Here is a 27,657-nt window from a genome sequence, read left to right on the forward strand (position 1 = left end):
CAGCCAATCTTTTTTTTTCAGTGCAATGTTATTATATTTAACAGTATACTTTTATAGTCGAAATAAAAAATTTCTCGTTTTATCTTAATTGTTTTTTAAAAACTTTTATTGTCTACTTCTTGAAATACTTTTTAATTCTAGTCTCAAATTATCGTCGAACTTTTTAAATTACTTTCAAATACAGTACTGAAAAATCTATAACTTTTTCATAAGTTTTTCATTTTGTTAAAAAATATTGTATAATATATTATTAAACGTGCGCCGCGAATTGAATATGCGATGCAAGTCGTAGTATTCTCAAGGAAAATACGAGCAGAGCGAGCAGTTTGGTGCATGCACGGCGACGCGGTGTGTCACATTGTCGCATATGTAAATGAACAAACGTTGCAGTTCGCGAACGAGTCGTGGCTTGAACGTGCGAGAGAAACCGTCAAGAGGAGAACGGGAAGGAAGAAAAGGCGATACGCAGGTGGATACGCGCCCTGTGATCCACGAAAATGTCGCTCTATCGGTTCAGACTGTTCGTGCAAGGCACGAGTGAGGACGGTCGTGATGGCGTTTCACCTAGCCCAACGGGATCGCGATCCGCCGACGATCTGCGAGCTATATATACGAAACGCCGATTGTCGACCGAAGTCTTAGGTAGTAAATCGAAATCGGGAAGATAGGAGGGAAAGGATTCGCTCTGACGATCGTGCTGTGCTGTCGGAGAAGCGCCTCGGGTCGCTAGGAGAGAGTGGTCCGCTCTGACGGTTGCACGAGATAGAAGTTGGCACTACGAACATTGAAAGATGGCTTTGCTAAAATATCTAAAAAATTAGCCAAATACAGACCTGAAAATAATTTTGTTGGACTATCAAAATAATTATGTAGGACGCTCAAACTAGTTGCTAGAATATCAAATCTTTTTGCAACATCGTTCATGATACTTGAAATGCCTATGTAGTTGTTTGGATGGTCTATCAAAGTTATTTTCAGACTTTTATATAACTAAATTTTTTAGACATTTTAATAAAATCGTTCTTTCTGTGCAGTGCCGCCTGTATACGTTGCTGAAGAGGACCCTAAATAAAAATTAAATCTATTGGCTATGTCATTAGGGAATTCGATTACTTGAATTACTCTGCACAATGTAAAATCTATATTAGATTAGAAATTGAGGTTAATGGTAAATTCAGTTACTCGCACTATACTAGATTAGTACATATTAAGGATTGCTTTATATAAAGTATCTAAATGTAGTAGCAAATTTTTGTCAATAAAATAATACATGTATAATCCTGTTAAATAACGGAACAATATTATTAGGCATTTAATTCTTTTAAATATTTATATGCTTTTACGTTTAATTTTGCTAATTTGATGTATAATAGCTTTTATTTAGTTTGTACTAATCTAGTGTAATGCGAATGGCTCAATTTGTTATAAGATTGGATTGGAATTTAACCAATCGAAAGAAAGAAAATCAATCTTAGATTTAGTTTTCCTTTGATTGCTTAAATTTCAATCCAATCTCCAATTCTAGGATCTACTTAACGTTGCAAATGCTTCGAAAGATTTTTTTAATTGGTCAATTCATAAAATTCTTTCTTTTGATTGATCAACGAAGCGTTTGCAGAGTTAATTGAATCGCACTCTTAGTCTACGGGCATAAGATCACTTTAAACCTGTTCGTGTTGCTTGAAATTTCTAGAAATTTTATACCTAAAAGTCGACAGGAGATACTTATGTGTTGACTGCCGAGGAGTCGCGATTTTGTGAATACTAATTATCAATTAGCTGAAAATTAATCTTTCCGAGAGGGAGATTGCAATCTTCGGTTAATTGGTCTTTATGAAAACAATGAGAAATTGCGAAACGTGTCTTTCACATCTCCACGTAACTATGATTCGTGTCTCCCGAAGATAAGAAAATAATTAAACGGTCTTATGTAATAGAATATGTAATCCATAACCTAAGAAATTATTCGCAATAATTATACGTCGCCAATTTTGAGTTGTAATAGTGTCGGTATCACTGGCATCAATATATGGTACTGCATACAACGGTTTCCTTGCAAGTGTTTCTCCGACACCGGTTGTCCTTTCTCAGCGAGGTATAATAAACTATTGCGTCACCGTGACTTAAAGAGACTCCCACCTTACTCGTACTAAATTCAGTTGCAGTTTGCCGTATTCTGCAAAGTTAAATGGCTAATGTTTCTTTGCTGGTAATAAGACACGCGTATACAGACAATATTTTGGAGCGCTTGTAGAGAAAACAACAATTAGACGTAGACGTTCACAGCGATGCTTGACAGCACTATTTTCAAAGTGCATTGTCAGACGAATCCTTTTCGATCGCACAGGACCGTTATTCGAATCAACGGTTCTCTTCTCGATCAATATTCTGTATCACTCGGTCGTGCTGCTCAGGTTCGTCGATCGAATCGACGAAAACGTCGAGACGCGGTGAGAATGGCACGAAGCGTATCGTCACTCGCATCGTTCGCAAGACTACGACTCTGACACGCGGCGAGGAGCGTAGCGCTACCGAGGATCTCACCAAACGTGCCCATCCTAGATACTTGCAAGATGCTAGCTCGGCGACGATGACCGTAAGCCGGCATGTCCCAACGAAACCGAAAACTGTGCGGGTAAGCCGATCTTGCGTGGAAAATTGCATTCTGAACAATTCCATCTTTTATTCCTACTTCCATCAATGTAGATTAACTTTAATCTCAGTTCAACTTACTCTTCATCTTTTTTCAGTTCTAAGAGTTAGAGAAAAATGAAAATTAAGTTGAACCAAGATTAAAGTTAATTTACATCGGTGGAAACGGACATTACACGGAAAGAACGATGAAGAGGTTCTTCAACGATTAAAGCATTTAGCTAGATACGAATTTGAAAATGATTTTGTTTGGACTCAAAATTTGGAATCAAAATTGTTCTGTCGGTGCATGGATACTCATATCGAATTATATTTTAAAAATAGACTCCCGCCGTCTAAAAATTAACAGCAAAAATTTTTATATTTCTGTGCGAATTTTATTCAAACAACAAAAAACAGTTCTGCACAAACTTTATCTTGTTTTAATGGAAATCTTATGACGGTAGTAAAAAGATAAAAAGTTATGCATTGACAGAAGGAATAATTATGTAGGACGTTGAAACTAGTTACTAGAATATTAAAATTTTTAGCAGAGTATTTAACAGCATTACCATCATCGCTTAAGCACTCTATATACATATAATTACTTTAATGATTCAACAAAATTATATTCAAATCTGCATTTAGCTAAATTTTTAAATACTTCAGTAAGACTGTTCTCTCCGTATCTTATTAAAGCGCTGTCATATTAAAGAAGATGAATATCGACAATTGATAAATCGAGCTGTATATCATTGAAGAGTATCTTCGAAGACTGACAGACACCTAGCGCATATGTTCATGGCTAAAGATAAGCCAAGCATGGTGATAGACATTTCAAACAGCAGAGAGATTTGCGTTGAAACTCGTGGAAGCGTCCGACTTAACTCTCGTCCGAAAGAAGCGTTCTCTCTCCCATCGCAACGGATGCATCGCCTTAATTAGGATAAGATACGCTCGTTTCGGTCTCGTAGCTTCATTACCGTTTTACTTAATTCGCTATTTCGCTCCTGCAATTAACCCGCGAAGGAGACAGTACTTTTTCGCACCCAAGCTGTGGTTCTATCGTGTTAGTCGACGGCATGAAGAATGAAACTCTGCGAAAAAAGTGGTTTCTACTTATTTGTCGTTACCGCTTTCGACGTTACTCAATCGTGACGGACGAGATTTGCCAAATGTTTTTAAGACTGGAACCGCGTCGTATATCGCCGATAATATAATGTTTCTTGTACGTGTGCTTCGGTATTTCGTCCAATATTCGATAAATCAAATTACTTGACGATCAAATGATTTATGTTTGAGTATCCTCCTTGCAACCTGTTGCTGCAAATTGCGTAGGCTGGGAAAACAGATGGCATGGCCGCGGGGACGGCCCATCCAAATAGCGCATATTCCGTACGCGCGAGAGAACCGCGTGATGACCCGAATACTAATGCCGGCTTTTATCAATGCCAATGGCAACGATCTCAAATGGTCGCGATCTCGATTTAAGTCTCGGTGCCAATGTCAAGTCCACTGCAAGTGGTATAATTTGTCTCTATTATTTCACTACTTGAGCGAGTTTGGTAGCCAGCCAGGCGAATGAAGTGCTTTCATCGTTAAACGTCCAGGAGAGATGAAGTATGAAGTGTCTCATAAATATCGCGGTTATGAGAATTGTTTCTGCATAATCACGCACACAACTTGAGATCTTTTAAAAATTAACAAAGAAAAACAAGAAGGCCGAACGAAGGAGGCCATATTTAAAGCGAGTCTTGATGCCTAATAATATTTTTGTGTGACTTACAATTTTCAGTTTAAGCTAACTACAAAAAAAATATGAATAAGGCGTGGCTAAAAATAGGAGAATAAAGCTTATTGGAATTTGCGTCTTTATTATTAAAATAATATCTTCTGAATGATTTTATTTATAACAACTGCGTCGATAGACAATTTTATGAGCCGATATTTTTACATACGTTAAAATGTAAGCAAATTGAGTTTTGGTTCAATGAACTTAACGTAAACGTAAAAATACGTTAGGTAACAACAGCACGTAATTTCTGATAATTTAAATGTATGTAAGCCGGAAAATACAGGAAGATCTTTACTGGAGCGATATAATATCTATACATGAGATAAGATAACCCTTTCAGTTGTGACGTGAGAACTCGATTTCTTATCCCGAAATAGACAAGAAGATACTTTTACGTGACGCAGCGTTTCGTGTTTTTAGAATTATTTTGTTAATGGTTGAATCATTGTATTACTGAAATAAAATTAATGAATAACGCGATAACTAAAGACTTAAAAAAAGGATAAAGAATAAAAAAAATTAAAATATAAATGCATTGTTCGATACGGATTTTAGTGATGTGATAAAACAATTTCACTTACATATTCATTTTCAGTGACAAAAAATCTGTAAGAATCACTTTTTCATGATCTAGAAAAAGTTTAAATTCGTCGGATAGTGATATTACTTTATAACCGATATTTGTATAGTCGATTTTTGTATTTAAGACTGTTTTAAGTACAATCTTAAGCTGTTATGAACCAATCAGAGAGTTGTATTAGCATTTTAAGACATTACACTTAAGACGGTCTTGAAATAAGAATGGACTATGAATACCGGTCTAAAATCGATTAATTCTGTGACCAATGTTCTCCCGGCGCCGGTCGCTAAGCAAAATGTCAATAGTTCTTGAAAGGTTGCAGCTTTCAGTTTCCATCAACGTTCAACCGAGAAAATAGAACTATGGAAGGTTGCAAATAGGCATTACATAACGCGCACAATTTTAAGTCAAACCGGTATGTAGTACCGATACGTAGCTTTCAAATGTAGCAGTATATGTTCATCGAGTGTTACTAATTAAAGGTTTTAAAGACTGCTATTCTTCAAGAATTTCCCGCTTTAGCTTGAATGATCATAGCGAACATAATACCGTAACTGTCTCCGCTATTTGTTGCAACAGCGGCACCCGAAACATCATAATATGAAATGATACATCGAAGGGCGAACCAGAATTTATTTCTATGTCGTATATTAAAAAAAATATTTATTTTATTATTACATTTTAAGAAAATATTGTATATCTTCAAGAAAATCTAATCTCATTCTTTTCTTTCTATTTTTCTAGATATCGGACATTGTGGTTGGTCAGGAACCGAACGTAACGGCGCGTGAGGCCCTTCTGAGATGGGCTCGACGATCAACAGCCCGATATCCTGGAGTACGGGTGACCGATTTCACCTGTTCCTGGAGGGACGGTTTGGCTTTCAGTGCTCTTCTCCACAGGAACCGGCCGGATCTGGTCGATTGGAGAACGGCGCGTGCAAGCCAGCCGCGAGAGCGGCTCGATCGGGTCTTTTTCGTCGCCGAGCGCGAGTACGGCGTTACCAGGCTTCTCGATCCAGAAGGTAACGACCGATTATCGATTCAGTTAAGCCCTAATTGTCTCTATAAAAAAAAATATAAATCGTCAAGAATAAGTCAATTAACAGAAATAATTATACTTTTGGTCAAAGGGAAAAATTGTCAATTTGTAGTCGACCAGCGACTGGTCGTTACCCTGATCGTGATTTGTGCATTGTGTAAATTTGAAGTAAAGGAATACTGGGATATGTGTTTGTGTCACAAGTTTTTTTTTATCGTCGCGTTATCTTGGGCCGCTTTTGCGGTTTCTCATCTTACAAAGACGCCTTTCACGGATACAATCTTACCTGGGTTTCTCTCGTTTATGTATGCCCGGTGCGTGATATACAGTTCCCGCGGGTTCTGGCGTAGTGGCGATGTGCGTTCTTTCTGGTCACGGTTACCTGACCAGAATCGCTTCCGGTCTCGGTTCGTACACCGTAACGTCGCGCCATCGGTAGTCGTCGTAATTATGCTTTCTATACTTGCGTCTTGCAGGTATATCTGACATTGGTATCAGGTTGCAAGGAAAAACGAAACGTATCTGCGGATAATATATCCATACTGAAAAAAAAGATTGGCTGCTGCAGCAAATTAGATGGTAAAATATGGCATAGCATTTTTAATTGGCTAATGCAACCAAAAATTGGCTGCTGCAGCCAATTAAAAATGCTATGCCATATTTTACTATCTAATTTGCTGCAGCAACCAATCTTTTTTTTTCAGTGCATAATTCGATACGATTTGGATAGATTTCTTCAGTAGAGATGGATAATTAACATCCGGAATTTTAATATTTTTATCATTAATTTATTAGCGTTGATAATAAAATCACTTTTGTTTTAAGATAGTATTAAAAGATGATAAATTTAGAATTTAACTTTTGATTATAGCAGCGAGTCATTTGAAACCGAAGCGAAAATTTTTGGATGATTGTACAATCCATGATTAGTATTATGAGGTTCTAAATCGTATAGGTAAAAATACTTTGAACCTTCTTCTATCAATCGCTGTAAGACTCATTTGCATTCCGAAGTTTACTCGCATTTTGTATTTCAAACAGCTTTAAAACTTACATGTATCTAATTTTCATAGTTTAGATGTAGTTTTCTTAGCTGTAGTTAAGGGGGTTAATTTCAAGAAGATTAGAAATAATTTATTACACTCGCATACGTCGCGTAAGTTACGCAAACATTCTTTTATATCCTGCGCAGATGTTGATACCCCCGAACCGGACGAGAAGTCCTTGATAACGTACATCTCTTCGCTCTACGACGTGTTCCCGGAGCCGCCGGCCATTCACCCTCTGTACGACGCCGAGGCGCAAAGACGGTCCGCGGAATATCGTGAGCTTGCAAGTTCGCTTCATATGTGGATCCGCGAAAAAATGGCCCTCATGCAAGAGCGATCTTTCCCGCCGACTCTGATCGAGATGAAGAAATTAGCGGCGGATAGTACGAAGTTCAAGAACGAGGAGGTACCGCCACGATACAGGGACAAACAAAGATTGACGTACATCTTCCGAGACTTGCAAAAGTATTTCGAAGCGGTTGGCGAAGTGGACATGGAACCAGAATTACATATTGATGTCATCGAAAAGAATTGGAATCGCTTAATAATGTTGCATCAGGAGCGCGAACAGGCTATTATAGACGAAATTAAACGGTGAGTTTAATTATTGTAATATGGATTAAGTATGTATGTATATAAACAGTATGAAACGCATATATCGTACATTTATCTGATAGAAACAGTAATACAATTAAAAAAATTTTTGAGATAATAATAGGAAAAATCACCTCTCTATTCTTTGTTGGAAAAATACGCACAAAACATTTATAACTCTCCCAATTTACCGTTAGAGATATTATATGCATAGTCATATATTTCTGAATGTGTTTTTGTACGTTGACAGACTCGAGCGACTGCAACGACTCGCCGAGAAAGTGCATCGTGAGATGAAAACGACTGACAACAGATTAGAGGAGCTCGAGAGACGTGTGGAGGACGAAGCACGCAGGCTCGATCGTCTTCATCCTTTGGAGGCGAAACACGCGGTGGACCTGCTGGAACAGGACATACGCAGTACGGAAACTCAGATACAGAATATATTTACCGATGTGCACACCCTTACGGAGGGTAGATACAGTCAGGCGCCCGAGCTTCATAAGAGGTAAAATATTGATTTTTATCTTGGAATTAAGATAAATTAAAATTTCATACTCTGCACTGAGAAAAAATGTACTAAATTTTAATAAATATTTATTTGAATAGTACTAACTTAATATTTACTAAATAAAAAAATAATTAAATCACATACATTGGTTTTTGTAACAAAAAATAAGTATGTTTATTTTTAGTAAATATTCAGCTAGTACTATTCAAAATAATATTTATAAAAATTTAATACCTTTTTCCTCAGTATGGAATATCGATATGTAAAGAATGTGTAACGTGCATGCCGCCTCCGTTTTTGAATACTAATTACTTTGTTTCCACTCTCGTAATCTTCGCTAATGAGTAAAATATTAGCGCGCTTTCCATCGCCGGTAGCTTTCGAAAATCAAGTTATGCACGTATCATGTTTAGTGACTTTCCAAAGATCTTGGAACATGTTTGAATATCTTATTAAACTTGACGAGATGGCTTTTATCCAAGTTTAGCACATCTTGACATATCTTTAAAATAACTAAATAGTTAATAACGTTTGTTGGTACAATATTAAATAACGCTTTAAGATAAAATAATTTAATTTAATGTGACACTTGTTGATAAAACATACGTCTATTTGTTTCAGAGTACAGAAATTGCATCAAAGATGGGTTGTACTACGATCTCTCCTGCATAGGCGTCTGGTACAACCTCTCTCTGCGGTTTCCTTCCCTGTGGAGGAACGTGTTGTCACGAAGCATCGCACTACCGTCCATGAAACACGATTGGTTGATACCAATCCACACTTCCGCGCGTTACACGATTGCATAGATTGGTGTAAGAGCAAATTGAAGCATCTACAAGAAGCTGATTACGGATCAGACTTGCCTAGCGTGCAAAATGAATTGGATGTACATCAACGAGAGCACAAAAACATCGATCAGTTCAAAGCCAAGGTCGACAAGTGCGTGCAGGCAAAGAACAATTTCCATGGCGAGGAACTCACGTTGTACAGCCAGCATCTTAACACTCTGCAGAAACTTTATGCCGAGCTTCTTAACGTATCGAGTAAGAGACTTTCTGATTTGGATACCCTGCACGATTTTATACAATCGGCTACTGGCGAATTGGTTTGGTTGAACGCCAAAGAGGAAACAGAAGTTACGCGCGATTGGAGCGACAAGAATCTCAATGTGCAGAACATCGAGCAATATTACGAGGTTAGTCATTATCGAGCAACTTTTTTTTTTAGAGAAGTGATGAAAGTCCATTTTGCGGTTTCTAAGATTTATAAACTGATATTATAATGTAATCATATCTGCGTTGTTTTTACAATATGTAGTACATGTCTCTTATTTAGTTGAATTGGATTAATAAATTGAAAATTTCTTCTTTTTGTGAAGCAAACATATGGATCTGGTGTAGAGGTAAAATATTCAATGAAAACACTTATATTTTTTATTCTGATTTAATGGTTAATTTTATTAAATATTCTTATTTCAATCTTTAATTATTATAAATGTATCTACGTATTTATAGATTTGAATATTTTTTAATAAATTTAATATTTTACATAAATAATAAGATATTTTATTTATTTGCAGTCTTTGATGAGCGATTTAGAGAAACGTGAGATACAATTTTCGGCAGTGCAAGATCGTGGTGAGGCGCTTGTCCTTCAGCATCATCCTGCGGCGAAAACGATCGAAGCTTACATGTCCGCGATGCAAACTCAATGGGCCTGGTTATTACAACTCACTCTCTGCCTTGAAGTACATCTGAGACACGCCGCGCAAAACCAACAATTTTTCAAAGACATTCAGCAAGCCGAACAGTGGATTTCTAAGCAAGATGAAACACTGAATACCATTTACTCGCAATCCGATTTCTCATTGGATGAGGGAGAGCGGCTTCTGAAGGGCATGCAAGAGTTGCGCGAGGAGCTTAATAATTATGGTGATCACGTACAGAGACTCGTGGAGAGAGCAAAGGACATCGTTCCTATGAAGCAACGCAAACAACCAGTTATGCGACCGTTACAGGTCACTTGTATCTGTACCTACAAACAAGTCAATGTGAGTATTTCTTAATGCGGAGAAGTAGAATGTACTGTATTTAAATATATATATTTCTTATTTATTTCATCTATGTAGATGTCCATCGAGAAAGGAGAACAATGTACGCTGTACGATAATTCCGGCAGAGTTAAATGGCGCGTCAAGAACACGCAGGGAGTGGAATCTCCTGTACCAGGTGTCTGCTTCGCGCTGCAACCTCCCGATAAGGAAGCATTGGAGGCTGCGGAAAGATTGAGACGACAATATGACAGAAGTGTTGCTCTCTGGCAACGAAAACAATTGAGACTAAGACAAAACATGATATTCGCGACTATCAAGGTAGTCAAGGGTTGGGATCTGCCGCAATTCTTGGCGATGGGACAGGATCAACGTACAGCTATCAGAAAAGCGCTGAATGAAGATGCAGATAAGTTACTATCCGAAGGAGATCCGGCGGATCCACAACTCAGGAGATTGAAACGCGAGATGGCGGATGTTAATCGACTGTTCGACGATTTCGAGAAGCGCGCCAGAGCCGAGGAAGAATCGAAAAATGCCGGACGCATTTTCAACGATCAAGCGTCTTCGCTTCAGCAGGCACTCGACGAAGCCGAGCGAGTACTGAACGCGCGCATAGCCGCGCCCTTACCTCGAGATCTGGATAGCTTGGAACATCTCGTATTGCAGCACAAAGACTACGAGCAGAATCTGCAACGCTTGGCGCCGGACGTGGAACAAATGCAACAGACGTTCCGCGGAATTACTCTGAAGACTCCGGCGATGAGAAATAAACTCGATAATATCACGAGCAAATGGAGTCACTTATGGAACCTGAGCAGCTTGTATGTTGAGCGCTTGAAGTGTGTCGAGATTGTGCTGTCCAGCCTCGAAGAAAACACGACGGCAATCTCCGAGTTTGAGATTAAATTGGCCTCCTTTGGCGAGTTACCATCGGATGTAAAGGGTTTGCAAAGCGTGTTGGAAGATCTGATGGTTCTTCAGAATGCAATCGCACAGCAACAAGTGTCAGTAGATCAATTGAATGAAGATGCGCATAACGCCAGGCGTCTTGTAGAGAAATCAAGGCCGAATCATCGAGGTCCGCACGGCGACATGGACAGATTGGACGCTGAGGTTAACAAACTAAACGCGCGATGGACGAACGTCTGCGGGCAGCTGGTCGACAGACTGCGTAGTGCCGAAACAGCCTACGGATTGGCGCAGCAGTATCAAAACTCGTATCAAAACGAGGTGGACTTTGTCGATGAATCATACGGAAAATTAGAGCTGGAGAACACGAAGGTAGCGTGAACGATTTCGACAATTTCGTGCTACTCTTATCAATGAGATCGTTAAAATAAATTTTTATGGATTCAGAACCTGTTGAGCAAGGTGTTGGATCGCACGCCGGCAATCGAAGCGGTGAATCTCACGGGCGGTAGATTGATCCGTGAAGGGAAGGTGAGAACACGCGGATCGTAATGTATAATTCGGTGCTAGTAAGCCTTATAGGTAGCTTACGGTGTGAATGCTTGCATGAATGGAATTCTGCGTGTGTCTTACATACAGGTCTCATCACAATCTGTTGTATGCGCCTCGAGGTTTTCAGAAATTATGCACGCGACGAATCTTGTTTTCATTTAGCGTTTCGTCGGAGTGGCCGCTTTTTCTGGAGTATCGAGCGAGCAGTCGCAAGACGCATCAAGACGCGTTGCGTCTGCTGTATATAAACATGAACGTTCCTTTACAGTCAAATTTGTGCTGCTGCCTTTTTCCACCGTCTTCTCGGGGATGTGTCTCGTCAATTTCATAACGGTAAAAATTCTCTATTTGCGTCCGGGCCCAGTGCCATTAAACGGCACAAACCATCTTAACCGCCATTCATTAAGTAAATATACTCACTTATGTAACGCAGCGGGGACGATACGATCTACAGGCAGCGCATTTGTAATATCACTGGCCTTTCTCTCCTTTTTAACTTCAATAGCAACCTTCTCGTTAACACAGTTACATCAAAAGCACGGTTGAATGAGCTGCACGACCTCGTTTAGCGGCGATTTAGTATCGATTTTTGTAACTGTTAGATATTGCATATCGCTTAAGTGCTTAACATAATATAATTGATATTTCTCTGAACCGTTGCAATCGCAGATAACCCAGTGAGGTATAGCATGCGCAGCAGCGAGGTGGAATCTGACCGATTAATACGTAGGGAAGTTCGCGAAGGTACATAACGAGTACTTCTAATTATATTTCGGCACGAATTAGGCATATTCCTGCTCTTTACCAATATTAATTGCAGCGCGATTTCATTAATCGCTGCTTATCCTTAGCACGACTATGAAGTAGTCCCGAAATTATTCCAAACGCGTTTAGACTAACGTACTACCCACGAGAGTAACCGGCAGCTACCATTAACGCATCTGTTTACCGGAAGTACCACATTGGGTTGTCGAAAAATCAGAAAGATCGCGGCGTAAACCGCGCGGTAAAACCGCGCGCGATGGTCTCAACGCCTCGTCTCTCGCTGTTGCTTTCGGAATCGCTAACGGTAATTGCCGCGCACACACACACCGATCTAATTACACTAACCATAACGGACTAACCGGAAACCCTTAGATTTACGGACAAAGGCTCCGAGCGTTCAAAGAACAATTGGAAGATATCTGCCCGTCGTTGGACGCATCGGTGAAGAGGCCACGGAGAGATTCCGTTATTACGGTCGATAATGTTGCGCGCGATCTAGATACCCTGAACCGAAGATACACGACCCTCGTGAATCTGCTTGAGGAACGAGTTAGGCAGCTGGCACTACTACATCCTCAGGACACTTCCTTACAGGTGAGTTTTTGCATTGTTTTTCTTCTGCGATCTTGAGATTGCATCTCTGATAGTAGACTGTATATGTTTCTGGTAGAAATAAATATGAGCAATATCTTGGATTCTTTGAGAGAAAGAAAATAACAATTCCTTAAGACTTCTATTTACTCACCACTACTATCTCAGATTATGACATCATAATCGAGAAAATATACAATAAAAGTTCTTGCAAACTAGAATATATGTAACACATACGTATATATTACATAATGTGGAAATAAATTATGCATAAATAAAAACAAAATAAGCTATGTTTACAATTGTGACAAACTTAAAGTAATAATATATATAGAAACAAATATGTTGTAATTTCTCTCCGGAACAAGAAAATGGTTTTCAATAGTTTTCGTGTATTATAAATCTATTCTATTGATTGCAAATGTTGTTTTATTAAAAAATATTTTTATTCAAATATTATTTGCAAGAATTTTTATTGCGTGTTTTCTCACGTTTGATGTCACAATCTAAGATAATAATGATGAGTGAATAAGAACCTTAATACGTCGTTCGATATTTTTTTTTAATTTCCATTCGTTATATAGGATAAATTATTCATTGGAGTTGTTCTCCAGGAGAACATAACATAATCCGACGTATATAATTTTTTGATCACTTATTGAGCAATTGAGACAACTTAAAGGGCCGCAGGCGAAGTGCCGCTGGATATTTTAGATTAGATTTAACCTTCGCCACGTGTGCTATGTCGAAATGTGAACGGAATTAATACCGAACTATGGCAAGGCCTACAATTTGCATTGATGGGCATACATCGAATACAATCCGCGAAGTAGATCCACTATTAAATCCTTGATCGTAACACTTTGATGTTTGGTGAACGGCTCATCATCGCGCGATAACGAATTAGAACCATTTCTAATCACGCGAAGGTGATTTGCTACGTCAAAGTTGCTTGGGATACGAATTCCGCATCGATCCTCGCACACAGTGAGAGAGAACGTTAATTTTCATTTAGTAAAGAAGTAGTAACGAGGTTAACGTTAGATACGACGTATGTTTTCCTATTATATTACACGTATGCAAGTAAAATATTTTTTAAATAGAAGATAATAAATGAGATATATATTGAAATAAATATTACTCATGTGAAAGATATATATACATATATATGAACATCTCATTGAGAGTATATGTGAAATAAATTTATAAGATAAATGTATGAAATATATTTACCTCAAAATGAGATAAATTTGAAATAAATTTGAGATAAATATATGAAATAAATATCGCTCATTTGCTACAACACAACTCAAAAAACGAAATTTTCCAGAAAATAAGTTTGAATATTTAAATTATTAAAATTTTGTAATATTAATTTTGAAATGCAATTTTGATATAATAATTAATTATAGAAGAATAAAATTGTTTTTTTTTCCTTTTCTTTTATATTCCCGTTCTTTTTCTACAAGAAACTCAAATTGACATTTTCTGAGTTGTGTCGCAACTGATGTCCATTTCTATCAATGTAGATCAACTTTAATCTTAGAATTTATTCTTTATCTTTTTCTAATTCTTAGAACTGGGGGAAAAGATAAAGAACAAGTTAACGAGATTAAAGTTAATCTACATTGATAGAAATAAACATGAGCAATATATGTATACATGAGATAAATGAAAGTAAAAGTGCGTTCAGTTTTCAGCATGCTCCTCGAAGGTTGCATGTGACAAATTCGATTGAAGGCACGCGTGTGGGCTTTTTGATACGAAACTAGGGAGGCGTATCCTCCGAGAAATGACTCGATCGAGATTCCTCGGCCTCGGCAACCGCGTATGTGACATAAGCTGAAATTAATGAGCGGCGATGAACGAGCGCTCTCATGTCGAGAATCCGTATGTGTGCCCACATCTCCCGCAGGTATAATTATATTCGGAATGACGACGACATCAGAAATAGCGACTATTTTTCTCGGTGCCATTACGCGCCTCGCCAGGCATCGCGTATGAGCCGGAAGGTGTGAATACATTTTTTTGTTGGTTTTTTTTTATTGCGACCGGTTCGCGTGCGTTCGTCATCGTTGTCGAGATTGCTCGCTATCACGTTTGTCACGCCGATACCTCGAGGTCGGTCGGGATCAAGCAAAGTAGTCGTTTTAACACGCGACCGACTTTTGCCTTAGTTTAACGGCGGCTTTTCATCTTTCCCGCTAGTCGTGTCGGTCTCGTGCGAGGATCGATAGACACGAAGACAGCGGCACGAAAAAGCAGTGGCGCGTTTACACCTGTTGAGGCCCCTCAATGTGTCAGACGATTATGTTAATTTAAGCTAAAAAATGAGAACGAATACGTCTGATAGGCTCGTATCAGACTATATATTAAGATTGAGATCGGCTTGGAATAATAAGTAATTAATCATCTTTCAGTATTAAATTAACTAGTATTGGATTTCTGTAAAAGCAGAGTTTGCTGATTTTACTTCCATGATTTTTTTTCGGTGTCTTCTCATCGTATTATTTTTATGAATGTCGTCTAGCGTTGATAATTAAAATTCTCAATTTTAATTTGCGATAAAGCAGTTAGAAAATATGCATTTTACAAATAAATTGCAAATTTCTGTTATGACAAGCGCCAAGATTGAACGAGAGATAAGACCATCGGTCTTTGATAATATCCTTGATTCTTAACGCATCGTTTATCGCCGCGATATAAACAATGTATTTACGACCCCGAGGAGCACTCGTGTGTGACCAGAAATATTAAACGAACTACGACCGACTCGCGTCAGATAGCATTTGCCGAAAATGCAAAATAGGTTTCTCCTTGAAAGTGAAATGAAGCCGCAGTCGAGATTACGTAATCAAAATTAATGACGGTCGTTCAGAAATCCACTCGAATCGAGCGAGGCCGATTTTTGATGACTCGAGAAGAGAGTCTCGGGGTCTTAGAACAGTTTTGAACGAACTGCCAGTTAAGCGCCCACGCTTAAACGCGCCACTGGACCGGGATGTGCGTCGGCGCCACCACTCGCGTCTTCTCCGAGGGCGAGCGTCATCGAAAGAGAGAGAGACGAATCGCCGCAGTCAGAGACTGTCGGTTGCGCGGCTGACCGTATGCTCGTCGAGCATGCTCCTCGCCGGTCGCGCAAACGATTAGAGACATCGTCGTCGTCGTGAGCGATAGAAACGCGAAAGCGATTTCGTTCCAACGTACCTCGATGAGCGATCACGATGATCGTGCGAAAGGTACGGAAGGACGGTGCATATCGCGAAGAGACGGGTGTCGCGTACTCCGGAAACGAGATACGCCGGTACTCGTTAGTGAAATCGGATACCGGCGATTTCAAACGTGTCAGAAGCAAGTGACAAATTGACAAGAGGTTGATTATGAAATAATTTTGCAGCAAGACTTGCGTCCTTTAGGATGACGCCCATGGGGTGTCGATCGAGTCACATGTTTGCAGTAATAATCGTGAAACTGTTGACTTTTGTCTATTTCTACCAATGTAAATTAACTTGGTGTAATCATGTGTGTATGGAATGTTTCTTGCCTTCTGTGGTCCTCAAAGAAGTGACGGATTAGCTTCAGATTCTCTACAAACTTAATCTGTCCAGAACTTGACACGTTTGAAATCATTTTTTATTTAATAACATATTTTATAACTTACTCTTTCATAAATGCGTTTTTTTAATAATGACACGGGAGGGGAATATTATTTTCTAAATTCTAAATAATACAACCTTATCATTCAAATGTATTCTTACACCAAGAATGATATCAAGATTATTTTTGAAGAACCCTCTAACGAACATTGCTCGTCCTTTACGATGCTCTGAATATATCTGGCGACTTTACTTACTTTTTACCATTTTATTTTCGTTAAAAATAATTGAAAGATCATTTACTTAATTCAAGTATTCGAACGTGTATTCGAATAAATGAATATCTTGTGATTGATGTTTATTATGACTACTAACATCTATTACTTTATTGCTGACATTCAAATTCATGAACTCATGTATGCTAGTTTATTGCCGACGTCTATATTTGCGCTCGGATTTCAATGCGTAATGCAAATATACGCTTATTTAGTAAAATAAATCACTAGAGAGTTATAAATTTTTATATACCTCGCCACATATATTACAAATTGAATGCTAAATGATTCGTTCTTACCTCGAAATTAAATGAAAACAGAAATATTTAACAATATTAAATAAAATACCTTTACATATATAATATATTTAAGATTAATTTTTATATATGTATTAATTCTTACATATACAGAATGCAATATTCATTAAACTTTTCGTCATCGTCCGACTCGATCGTTTCTGATTATTTACTCTTATCGGTTCACCGCTGTACAACGCGATTGATTAGGTACACCGTTCGGTGTACAAAGTAAACCATCGCACTGTACACTCATCGTATTTCTTATCGATAGCGCGATTTTATTGGACATCGAGTTTTGCAATCAGAATCTACACGAACTAAACATACGTTTGGATTCCGTACGTTGCACTGCATTATTTTTTCCGGAGTAACTTGCGTCTTTAAACTCGCCGTGCCGACGTGCCTAATAGCGGATTCTTATTTTAACGCATGTACAGAGTGACCCAGAAACAGTTCGATATATTTAAGAGTGAGAGAGAAAAAGAGGAGGGAGGGAGAGAGAGAGAGAGAGAGAGAGAGAGAGAGAGCGACGGTCTTCTAGATTGGAATTTATTTCCGTGTTTGACATTTTCGCAGATCTTTTACTCTTGATAGTTCGTTTTAACATGTTTCAGGCTCCACCAATATAAGATTAACTTTAATCTTGATTTAACTTACTGTTTATCTTTTTCCAATTCTTGGAATTAAAAAAAGATAAACAAGAAATCGAACCGAGATTATAAAATTAATCCTACATTGATGGAATCAAACTTTAATCTTCAGTTATTTAGAATTCGGAGGTTATACTGACACTCGGAAAATAAAACATCCTTTATTTCGTCATCCTTTATTTGAATTCCATTTATCGCAACAACGTAAATGCTTTTAAATGATTCTGCATGAGGAACTACATACGTGCATCACGACGACGAAATTGTCCGATATAATAAGACGCAACACTCGAAATATACCGTGTTTACATTGTCCAGCCAAGTTGAATGACTTTTTTCTTTTTAGATTAATTTTATGATATATAAATCGCGTGACAACAAAAACAAGTAAATTAATTTTTCATCAATGTAACCATGCAACTGGTAGATCGATTGCTCGAAGGTTGTCGATCACACCAATCAAATATAATTTCTCTGATTAGATTTACGATGCAAGTAAATCGATCACGGATTACTTCATGGTCATTCTTATTATTTCCTATGTTCTTTGTTAATTTTATTTTTATTGGTATGAATTGCTTCATCCGTGTAGCATGAAATTAATGTTGTTAGTCATCAAAGAGATGAAGATGTTTTGTTGACGAGTCCGAAAGATATTCGAATAGATTTTTTGTAGTAAATTACAATTTTTTATTTAAGCAATTTTGAGCAATTTTGAGTAATTTAACTTCTTTTTTTTAATTAAATGTTATCTTATATTTTATATTCAGACATTTTATATTTTGACTCAATCTTTCATGCTTCACCAATTTTCGGACTAATTTTTTGCGTATTGACTCTTACTTCGCCCTTTTTTATTGTTTTTATTTTTATATAAAGAGTCCTTCGATTTGTTTAATAATTTAACTTCCTTAATTTATCCGCACAGCAATAATTACGTCTTAAAATTCTTTCCAGATTTATAGTCAATTTGTTTTTTGTCAAATATCTATGCAGCTATTTGCGTCTTGTTTTCGATTTTGGACATAACTGCTTGATTATTATCATATGGTTGCAACAAAATTTGTTGATTATGTACATATTAATACAAAAATTTTGCATAATGTTTTCGCGCAAATGAATTATGTCTCATCGAGATTTCAAGGCTTCCGTTCTTTGTTCTTCGTTTCACATCAGATCGCACGTGTTCTCCCATGTCTTCTTGAGTTCATGAGTTGACGATGGGAAGGACAGCATCTGTCTTCGCGATGACATAAGTAGATGACGTATGGACGTCAATGACTATGAAGTATCGCGTCTGAAATTATACGTTTTGGTACTTATGATTAAGCTTCTCATTCGGAATTAGTTAATTAAAAGCAAGGCGTGCGTCGTGTCGGATAAAATTTTGCGTAAGAGCCGTACGTTCGGCGCGTGCGTGAGCAATGCTATATTTAAGAATTCCCGTCTCGGCTGAAAGATTGCGGCGAGGCACGTGGTCCAATTATATGCTGGCCGCATGTAAACTTGTGCACCGTCGCGCGGGCTGACTCATTTAAATGCATGCGGGACGTCTGTTGATGATTACAGCGTGACTGACGCGATTGTTAATCGGCTTTAAGAATCGAAGATCGACAAGTTGACCCAATTGTACCCAGTGTCTTTAGAAGGACGGCGTTTTACATTTTACATAAACAGCTTTCGCGAATAGATTCAATTAATCCAAGAATTAAATTTTATTTTAATGAAAGCTAGAGATTTAAAATAGGAAATTTTACATTAAAAGTTATTTTTTAATCATGCATTTTAGCAGAGAGTGCATTTGTTAAAGTCCATGAATTTTGAACATCACGTTCAATGTAGAAACAAATATAAACATAAACATAAAACACAAGATTAGACATATTGTATTTTCTGCAAGTGGCAAAATGTTTACTTTCAGCGTGTTCTTCAAGAACAAAGGCCACTGCGGACGTTCCGCACAGAGTTCAACATATATGAAAGCACTACTAGCGAGGAGCGTTACACATCCACAACCACACACTACACCCAGTCACAGTGAGTATGACTTGTGCTAAAAGTTGAGAGTACGGCCTATTCGTACTCACGGTAGAAAAGTGTCCTCATCTGCTACGTAGAATTCCACGATAGGAGCTTATCCTCCAATTATTTTAGATCGATATTTAAGAAATGGATTTAAGCTTTCTTACGGGATGTATGCGATTGAAGTGCGTTTCGATATGACGTTCACGCTTTTCAATGGCTCTTGCCGCAGATATACTACCGAGAGGCATGAGTCCACCGAGACGACTTTCTCGAGCGAGACTTCGAAGCGAAGTTACAATGCGGAGCAGGCCGTGTATCGTCCTAATGACGAGACCACCAGCCTGGGTGCGGTTCAACCCGTCGGCGTCGGTGATACCCTGCTCAAACGCTCGCACGAGAGCGGTACGACGAACTATGACAGGCGACAGCAGCAGCACGAGTCCGTCGTGGACGGCGGGTTTAGTAGCGAGCTTAGAGGGGTCGACGATAGGGGTAATATTAGAGAATCGGTTCACTTGATGGACGTTAAACGTATCATAGATGAGAGTACCGGCAAAGTCCTTAGCGTGCGCGAGGCGATTCGGCTCAAGATTCTCGACGTTAGGAAACTTAGGATACTGACATCGAGCGATGGCAGGACGAGCTTGTCGATCCAGGAGGCCGTGCGTGACGGTATCATCAGCGCGGAAATGGCCGATTGGCTGTTAACTCCAAACGATCGGGTGTCTATGCTCGCGGCGATGAGTGAGGAGTTCGACGAACAAGCCGACATCGCGGATCGTGTTAAGGTAACGACAGCACGTCGTGACGACGGTGGTGGAAGTGATGCCGCCACTACGGGATTTAGCGTTGTCGATGCGATGAGAAAGGGCTTATTGGACCCGGCCACGGGAGAGGTCATCGCCGAGAATGGCGAGCGGATCTCAATTGAGGAGGCATATTCACGCGGCTATCTTACTAAGGTGGACGTGACCGTTAGGGTAACTCGTAGTGCCATCGCACTCTCCGACGCAATATCGCAGGGTCTTGTGGACGATCGGACCGGCCGCATCGTCGATAGGATTACTGGCGAGTCTTATCCATTAGATGAAGCCGTCGACAAAAACATTATCGATGCGAATGTGAAAGAGATTGTGGACACGAGGAGCGACAGCAAGATGACGGTGGCCGAGGCTATGAAACACGGTATATTGAATGCCAAAAGCGGTAGATACATGCACGGCTTGTCGATGGAGAAGCTACCGTTCAAGGAAGCTCGTCGTCGGCAATTGATCGTCAAGCCGATGACGCTCAAGGACTGTTGCGATCTAGAAATTATCGATGACAAAGGCAAAATCGTCAGTCCAGCACATCGTGACAAATTAACGATATTGGAGGCCATATCACGCGGAGTCTTAGACTCGGAAAACGTCAAGTCCATAGTAGATACTCGAACCGGCGAAATGATTACGCTAGCCGACGCCTTAACCAGCGGTATAATTAAAGTTAACGGCACGTATCGCGACATGTTGAAGGATGAAAAGTTGCCTATTCCTCAAGCCGTCGAGAAAGGCCTGATCACGTCGGTGACTCAGAAAAGTATCTTCGACATCGATGGCTTCAAAGATCCAGTTTCTGGTGAATACATTAGTTTGAATGCGGCATTATTGAAAGGTCTGATCAGCTCAAAGTCCGGTGGTACTTTCACGATCGACCTGAAAACCGGAAAGACCGTTTCGCTGAACGAAGCAGAAGAACAGGGTTATATTAGGCCGGAAGTACTGGAGATGCTAAGCCGTGGCATCGGTATTACCGAGAACGGGCGCGAGACAAGCGTTCTCGAGGCTGTGCTACTCGGATTGTTAGATCCTAAGTCTGGTCAATTGTTAGATCCGCGTAGCAAGAGAATAGTGCCTTTGGAGGAGGCGATCAAGCGAGGACTCATTACTCCTGACGGTGCCGCACTGCTCACCAGTTTATTGAATATCGCAGTTACCACGCAAACTGTGACGAAGACCATCAGAAGATACGTGACGACTCTGCAAACTGGTGAAACTGTTACAAGAGATTACAAAATCAGTTATGAAGAAGCATTAAGCAGCGGTTTGATCGACGAAAGTAAAAATGAATTTAGGGATCCTGATTCAGGAGTGACGATGCCCATCGAAGACGCCTTTGAGCAAAGTTTGCTCGGTGATGACGTTCGCCAACATGTACATTCGCAAGAACGTACTTCGGATTCGTTACATACAACTTTCGAAAGTACTCTGACGACAAATATCGGTGAAGTACCTAGAAATAGAAGAAGCGAATCACCACCTAGAGCAATTGGCACGGTTACCACTATTATTACCAAAGAAATTGCTCCGCGAGCATCATCTACACCGATGAAGGAGTCATCTTCAGTTACGATGACGATCGCACCATCAGTGACGACTGATTCTGTTTCTTTTGCGCGAGATTCAACTAAAGATATTTCATCATCGACAAAAATTAGCGAATCGATCAAATGGTCGACTTCCGAAATAACATCGAAAACGAGTTCGTTCGATCAAACTCATGAAGTAAGTCATGATCTCAAATCACCTTTGCGTGATGAAAAACAAGATATGGAAGTAATCACATCAGTTACACCAACTACGAATCGCACATCAGAGATCATGAAATTCATAGAAAACGAACGTGTTTTCACGAATAAACAGGTGTTTGAACTACCCACGGATGGTTGGACACTCGCCGAAGCTATTGATAGGAAACTACTTGATTCTGTTACAGGTCTTTTCATAATTCCAGGCACCGATAGATTGGTTTCTTTCGAAGAGTGTATTAACTTGCAGATTATCAATCCGAGTTCTGGTTTTGTTATTGATCATACCAACGGAAGAAAGGTGTCATTGGTGCGAAGCTTAGAAAAGAATATTCTGGACTCTACGGGTCACTACTGTTATCCACAAAAAATCTCGATGAAAGAAGCGATCGCGAATGGATTGATCATATTGGAAGGCGAATCGAGCAAAGACAGCGATAGCACTAACCAGAGACTTCTTCAGATCACAAGAGTTTCAGGCAAGCCCGATAAAGTGGAGTTGACGCATGTTGGCGATCCTTCTCAGCAAATGGAAATAAAAGTTAGCGACGAAATGTCTATGCCGGATCCGGTGCAGGTAACTCAGGGAGTGATTTATGATCCAGGAACGGCCTTAGTAATCTCTACAAAAACCGGAAAATCTGCGAATCTCTTAGTCGCAGTTTCCGAAGGAACGATACCGTCTACTGCTGTAATCGTCAAAGATCCAACGACGGGTAAAGACATTGACATGGCGGAAGCTGTTAACCGCGGTATTCTGAATATTAATACATGCGAATATAAAATTGATGATGGCAGAAAGATATCACTGATCGATGCTGCGAAGTTCGGAGTGGTGGCTGTTCTTGGTGCTCCTCTTGCGGCCACCGCGGCCGCCATAGAAGCGGTACAGAGAACAATGGTCAAAGATCCAGTAACTGGTAAGAAAGTGCCAAGAGAAGTCGCCATTGAACGTGGCATCATTCCGATGGACGACGGTACGATGGCAACTTCACCGATTATTGAATCTGCAAGTGGTACGCCTGATGAAAATGAAAAAGTCATTGTGAAACATGTACACGATGAACCTAGAGAAGTTCGCATATCAAAAGAGGATGTTGAGAATACAACTTTGATTGATTCATTGAAATCCGCCAATGACATTAAGGATGGCGAGAGTTTAGGCACGAAGACCAGAGCGCGAGTGACGGTCGAGCCGAAGTATCAAGTTACGATTGGTAAAGCGAAAACACTGTCACAAAGTCCCGAACGAGAAGCGAAACCTATCGTTCTGCAGAAGATGCGAAAGAGGATAGTAAACGTCAAGGAAGCGTTGCAAAGTGGTTTCATCGACATGGAAACAGCAGATACCTTCGCGAAGAAAATGTGTAATGAGAAAGGGGAACCAATCACTCTTTCTGAAGCAATCCGTGACAACCGAATAGACGCCAATCAAGGTCAGATCATGGATCCACAAAGGGGCGATGTGCTTAGTATCAAGCAGGCTATCGATCGTGGAATCCTTGATCCAGAGAGCGCGCATATATTAGTACCTTTAGCAAAAAGCTTGTCCGTGCCCAGCTTGTATACGCAAGGTTTGCTAGATCCTGTGGAGGGTAAAATCGTTCATCCAGAAACAGGCGCGCATCTCACTCTCAACGAGGCTATAGTATGCGAAATAGTGGATCCTCTATCTAACTTGATGTTCACTATTGATGGCCATACGGAAACGTTGCAGTCCGCCATTGCGAACGATACTGTCGATGCAGAGAAATTATTGGTCAAAACGCAAGGCGGTAGCGTAAATCTGGTGAATGCAATAGAGAACAAAGTACTTGAGTTAAAGGGACCGGCTAAATCTTTCAATATACCGCCGGCGGGAATGACATTCCCCGTTGCATTAAAACGTGGATTGATAGACATCAGCAAGAAAGAAATACGTCATCCTATTACCGGAGAGCATTTACTACTGGAGGACGCTATAAAGAAAGATTTTATCATGGCATTACCATATCCAGTGACTCCTGACAGTATCGAAATAACGAAGGCTTTGGAATCAGGATTGATTGACAGAGACAAGGCTATATTCTTCCATCCTACTACAGGAACTCCGATTCCAATTGCCGAAGCTGTCGAGTCTGGTCTACTCATCATCAAATCGCCTCGTGATGAAAACACAGCTGCCATTACTGAAACAATTACATCGTACCACACTATTACGACCAAAACGGTTGAGCTTTTGCCAGGTTATGCGCTAAAGAATCCGACGGAAATACAAGATATCAATACCGGTAATATCATTACTATCGAAGAGGCACGACAAAGAGGTATCATTAAGGATGTATCTGAAACTAAACAGGAATTCACGACGAAAGATATCAAGATGTCCTTTGATCACGCGGTGGAAAAAGGATTCGTAGATATGAAAAAAGGAATTTATACTGATCCTTGTACCGGTACCATAATGCCTATCGCTAAAGCCGTTGAGGAAGGAATCCTCGATACTTCGTCTAGCAAGAGTGAATCCGTAACACCCAGGAAATCTCCCAATGACAGTTTGACTGTGTTAGAAGCGATCGAGCAAATTTACGACGAAAAAACTGAGACATTTAAAGATCCTGAGACGAACGAATCTTACAATTTGATGGAAGCGATGAAAGTGGGACTAATCGAACCCGATTCCGTACTTTATAATGTGAAAACTAAAGAATCTATCACTACCAAAGAGGCAGTCGAGAAAGGTTTGCTCGATCCTGCCACTGGAAAAATGAAAATTGCACGGGATCAGAAGGATCATTCGATTAGCATAGCGGAAGCTACGAAAATGGGTCTCTTGGCAGTCGTAGCCGCACCAATCTTGGCTGGAAAAGCAGTTGTTGATGCAATTTCAAGTCGCAAGTCTAAAGAGTCAAAGCCGAGTGTATCCGTGACGAAATTATCTGTTTCAGCGAAGAAAGAATCAAGTCCACCTGCAAAAATTATTTCAAGCCAAATTCAAATTACTCAGAAATCTCATGTTGATTCTCAGAGTGAAGATAAAACATCAAACTTGATAGAAATGCAGAAACAAACATTTTCAGATGCAAGAATAATAGAAGAGATTCAAACGGAGGACGATAGTGAATTGAGAAGAATGGAGGACGATAGTGAATTGAGAAGAATCACGGACGAAGAAATGCCAAGACACATTTCGATAATCATTACGAGAGAATTAACGCCTCAGGTTCTTGCGGAATTTGGAGTATTTGATCCTGTAAGAGAAAAATTCTTGGATCCGGAAACGGGTACCATCACTTCCTTCAACGATCTAGTATTGAACCTGAAAATCTTCGATCCAGACCGAGTACTCGTCAAGGATTTATCATCTAAGACGGATTTGTATGTGAAACTGCGCGAGGCAATCAGCCGACCTCTCGTAGACAGGAACGTCGCTTATATGGTCGATCCAAAGACCGGTAAAAAGATACCTTTCTTCGAGGCGGTACGCTTGGGATGGATCAAGGAGGAACCGGAGGACGAAACAGATACAGAACAGTTTGCTGAATCGCAGGCTCTAGACTTGCAAGAAGCTATCGATATCGGCGTTTGCAATCCCATCACAGGAACAATTCAAGATCCAAAAACGGGGCAAGTGTTGTCCATGAACGAAGCTATTGATACAGGACTCATCGACGTTGATATGCTTGGCGTGAGAAATCCAATTACTGACGAAATCGTACCGTTTTCTGAAGCGTTGGAGACCGACATCGTAGATCTTCGCAAGGACGTTGTCATCAATACTGAAACGAGAACGGAAATCAATATTACAACGGCGTTTTTACAAGGTCTAATTGTACCCATTTCTCGCAAACCGATTTCATTGGAAGCTATTATTAGGCAAGGTCACTACGACACCGAGACAGGAAAAATACAAGATCCTCTGACTAAACAATTGATCGACGTTGAGGAGGGTGTTCGTAGAAGTGTTGTTGATGCTTTTATCACTGAAGTTGAGGATACAAAAGCCGGTTCATCCGTTTCGTTGGATGACGCGCTGACTATGAACTTGTTGATTCCCAGTACAGGTCGCTTGCGCGATACGAAAGCGGGAGAGCTTCTACCCTTAGACGTAGCGCTTGATAAACGTTTGATTATCACAACACCATTCGTGCCTTCGCTGATTGACGCTATTGTTCAGCAATACTATTCACCGAAAACCGGCCTCGTGTTGAATCCAATGACGGGTGAAGATATAACGCTGAAGGAGGCATTAGCCATTGGTTATGTAAATGGCTCCACTACAGTAGTAAAAGACGATAGAAAAGATAGCGTTATTCCTCTCAATGAAGCAGAGGAAAGTAAGATAATAAATTTATTAAGAGGAACATTGACTTATCCGCATTCTATGACATTGGATGTCGCCTTTGAGAAAGGATACATTTTGAGTACTGTGAAACCATGGACGCTACAAGAAGCTTTAGCTCTTCAAATATATGATCCAAAGTTAGGCACTTTTAATATTGATGGTAACAATTGTACTTTGGAGGAGGCGATGGAAAAAGGCTTTATTAGCAAAGACAGTCCATCGATTAAAGATCCGAGAAACAATGATATTATATCTCTAGGCGACGCTATTAAACACGGCTTTATCAACGCGAAGACTAGTACGGCAGTGGATCCATGTACCAGTGCATCTCTTTCGTTAACCGATGCTTTAGATCGTGGCTTTATAGTGCCAGCGAAACGTAAGATATCCCTACCAGACGCCGTCTTCAAAGGCTTATACGATCCCAAGACTGGACAATTTACGATACCTGACACACAAGAGAAGCTTCCTACTGATCGCGCGATTAAGATGGGCGTGATAGATGCCACAACTGCGATCGTACGAGATCCCAACGGCGACGTGATGACGTTCAATAAGGCTATTAAAACCTCCATAGTTGATCCTAAATCCGGAACAGTTAGTCATGCCAGAGGACCGCCTGTCGATTTCCAGGAAGCGCTGGAACGTGGTTTGCTTCTCGAAACAAGGAGGCCTATGAGCTTCAGCGAGGCAATTTCAAAGGGCATCCTCGATGAGAAGACCAACAAATTTTTAGATCCGCAGACGGGAATTTATTTAACAATATTGGAAGCTATTCAAAAGAATCTAATAGACGCTGACTCGGTTACCGTCAAGGATACAAGGTCCAGCATCTGGAAAACGCTGACGCT

General features: G+C 39.9%; 1 protein-coding gene across 2 annotated transcripts in view; it reads left to right on the forward strand.

Moving 5' to 3' along the window:
* Window positions 1-27,657, forward strand: part of shot (dystonin-like protein short stop) — a 106,352-nt gene that overhangs the window by 47,936 nt on the left and 30,759 nt on the right. The window contains exons 6-15 of one of the 2 annotated variants that reach the window (XM_018455747.1): window positions 5,751-6,030; window positions 7,240-7,690; window positions 7,941-8,198; window positions 8,823-9,396; window positions 9,781-10,251; window positions 10,330-11,535; window positions 11,611-11,694; window positions 12,853-13,074; window positions 19,813-19,928; window positions 20,146-20,704. In XM_018455747.1, the coding sequence (XP_018311249.1) occupies window positions 5,751-6,030; window positions 7,240-7,690; window positions 7,941-8,198; window positions 8,823-9,396; window positions 9,781-10,251; window positions 10,330-11,535; window positions 11,611-11,694; window positions 12,853-13,074; window positions 19,813-19,928; window positions 20,146-20,704 (4,221 nt within the window). The remainder of the gene's footprint in view (window positions 1-5,750; window positions 6,031-7,239; window positions 7,691-7,940; window positions 8,199-8,822; window positions 9,397-9,780; window positions 10,252-10,329; window positions 11,536-11,610; window positions 11,695-12,852; window positions 13,075-19,812; window positions 19,929-20,145; window positions 20,705-27,657) is intronic. The other variant, XM_018455749.1, reaches the window with a different exon arrangement.

Source organism: Mycetomoellerius zeteki, unplaced genomic scaffold (genome assembly GCF_001594055.1).
Source record: "Mycetomoellerius zeteki isolate Tzet28-1 unplaced genomic scaffold, Tzet1.0 scaffold51, whole genome shotgun sequence".
Classification (NCBI taxonomy): domain Eukaryota; kingdom Metazoa; phylum Arthropoda; class Insecta; order Hymenoptera; family Formicidae; genus Mycetomoellerius; species Mycetomoellerius zeteki.